General features: G+C 51.5%; 1 protein-coding gene across 1 annotated transcript; it reads left to right on the top strand.

The window, feature by feature from the left end:
* Nucleotides 1-462: 462 nt before the first annotated feature.
* PHACADRAFT_109043 (uncharacterized protein) lies at nucleotides 463-2,069 on the top strand (the record flags this gene model as incomplete). Its single annotated transcript, XM_007403012.1, has 7 exons — nucleotides 463-546; nucleotides 611-770; nucleotides 825-908; nucleotides 962-1,058; nucleotides 1,114-1,535; nucleotides 1,588-1,834; nucleotides 1,892-2,069. Coding segments are annotated over 7 exons (1,272 nt in total), but the record flags the coding sequence as incomplete, so codon positions are not given.
* Nucleotides 2,070-2,620: the final 551 nt, after the last annotated feature.

Here is a 2,620-nt window from a genome sequence, read left to right as displayed (position 1 = left end):
GTGTGTATAGGGTGGATCGTCGTGTGAAGATAGGTGATGGTTGGTGTGGGAGTGACAAGGATCGTCGTAGGGCAGTTGGTAGGAGACTCGAGCTAATGTCAGCAACTAACAATCCAACCGGACTGAGCTACGACAACGCTGAGGAGACAGACGAGAGGAATCGTTATGATGGGCATGGTGGCGTGGGATATCATTTCCTTTTTCGTCTCTGACTCTAGTTTAGTAGTACTGCCTTCGTCGACTCATAGAGCGCAGCTTCACTGACTCACCCGCAGTCCCTTTGACTAGTAGACTAGTCCTTAGGTTAGGCTGAGCAGTAGTATAAATACCCCGCGCATGTACAGTAGCACCCCAGCTTTCAGCTCTTTCGTATATTCACGTTTCTTTATTCTGCTCTAACCTCATCTGCGGATAAGGCGATCAGACAAGCTTCAGGCTTGCTAAGAAACCTCTGTCATAACAGTCATCGTGTCAAATCCCGATTTGAATGAGGAGCTACGCAAAGTACCTGTGGAAATTCTGTCCTCACCTGCCGCTTTGCATCAGGTAAGTGCGGATGCCATTTTAGAGGCCCTGGAAGTGACCATGCTCAAACTAATATGCATGCCAGTTCCTCCAATGCCTGTACACTCTGGGCATTGAATTGAGTGGAATGATGTATTACATTGACATTGTCCGAGACCAGCTCCTGCGCCATGTGAACCCCTCACCTTCCATGCTTTACGACGAGATGCTTGCTGCGTTTCAAGATCTTATTCCTCAGTGTGATGGTGAACCGCTAAGAGATCTTTGAGTTAGACCTTCACTTACTTGTATTCATGCAGATTGGGCACCGATCCCCGCTTTCGATACGTCGCTCAAGCTCCTCTTCCGCGTCAACAATCGCGCTTTCGTCAGCGCGCCTCTTTGTATGTCGACACGACACGAGCTGCTGTTCCGTCAGACTGACCGGTTTTGATAGGCCGTGATGCAGAATACAGCGACTTAATTATCGAATCCACGACAAACGTCTTTAAGGGTGCCATTCTGTACAATGCGCTGCCCGCCCCCATCCGTCCGTATGTCTTTGCATGCTCCGCTCCTGTGTCTCAGCCGACGTATGTTCCTCACAAGGTTCATTTCTCGATGGATCGACCTTGTGGGTCCTTGCATCGCTCGGGGTGTATGCTTCATCCAGCCATACTACAACCAGCGCATGGCAGAAATGGAAGCCGCAGGAAAGCTTGAGGACTGGGCCGGCAAGGAAGATGACTTACTCTCATACCTAATAGCCGAAACGAAGGGTGGGCAACGCAACGTGCAGGAACTGGCACGCATCCTGCTCGTCGTAAACCTTGCGGCGGTGCACACCAGCGCGCAGAGCTTCACGCACATACTGTCCCGCGTCGCGAGCAACTCCGAGTGGGCGCGCGCGCTCCGCGAGGAGACCGAGCAGATCGTTGAGCAGTTTGGGTACAACAAGGAGGCGCTTCACCGCATGCGCAAGCTCGACAGCTTCATTCAGGAGTCGCTGCGGTATGACGGCCTGGGTGCCTGTAGGTACCGTTCGCACTGCCTCGTTTTTAGTCAGGCTCACCTTGCTTGCAGTGGCCTCAACGAAGCTAGTGCTGAAAGACTTTGCCATGTCCGACGGAACCGTCCTACCCAGGGGCACCCTCGTCGCTGCGCCTGCGCGCGAGATTCACGAGGAAAGCGAAAACTACCCGGACGCCGACACTTTCCAGCCATGGCGCTTCTACCACGAGGGCGACGAATTCGATGATGCGTTGTACCGACGGTCGATGACCACTACTTCCCCGATCTATCTTCCATTTGGACACGGCAAGACTGCATGGTATGTCTAGCCCATTCATACTTCCGAGAATAAGGCCCTTGGCTCAATTCGGTGCAGCCCCGGACGCTTCTTTGTCGCCCTCGCGCTCAAGATGATCATGACAAACCTGGTGCTGAACTACGATGTCAAGCTGGAGCATGACAGTACTGAGGTTCCGCTCGCGTCGTGGTACATTACCGCCCACGTGCCGAACGTGAGAGCCAAAGTGCTCGTCAGACGCAGGCCAGAGGTTTAAGTGTTAACAATATCGGATTCAGATCGCTTTCCACAGCTGCTTCAATTTGGTCCAGACAACCAGCTTCTTGGTTCAGCCCATTCATGTCGTCCCGTGTGTTTGATTTACACTGCAGATATCTCTGTACCGCTGAATTCACGAATCTCCAGAATTGATCATCTCCTTCGTTGCATCACTTTCGAAATTTTGGGTGCCAGTAGTGTGGGAGTCGTTCGCCCTATTGAAAATTGTGGAAGGCACAAGCGGGAGAAATGTTATGATGTAAAAGCCAACGTTGAATAAATTGATAAAGTCATACCCGCGTCAAATGCACGTCCACTTTGCACTATCTTCTCTCCGCAAACTCGCATGTCGCAGCTTTCCGCCCATCATTTCTGTCTATCGCAGAACATCTGGCATTATCGCTGAATAGCCATTCACGCTTCACAAACAGCCCCTATACGAAGTCTTCAACAAAAGCAGCGTACAGGAAGACTCTCTTCGAATTGAAGACGGATAACACAATACGACTACTTGACCGACAACGTAGGTCGCATCAGATGACAGCGACA

The sequence above is a fragment of the Phanerochaete carnosa genome, assembly GCF_000300595.1.
Source record: "Phanerochaete carnosa HHB-10118-sp unplaced genomic scaffold PHACAscaffold_657, whole genome shotgun sequence".
Taxonomy (NCBI): Eukaryota; Fungi; Basidiomycota; class Agaricomycetes; order Polyporales; family Phanerochaetaceae; genus Phanerochaete; species Phanerochaete carnosa.
This window is presented reverse-complemented; position numbering and strand designations above follow the sequence as displayed.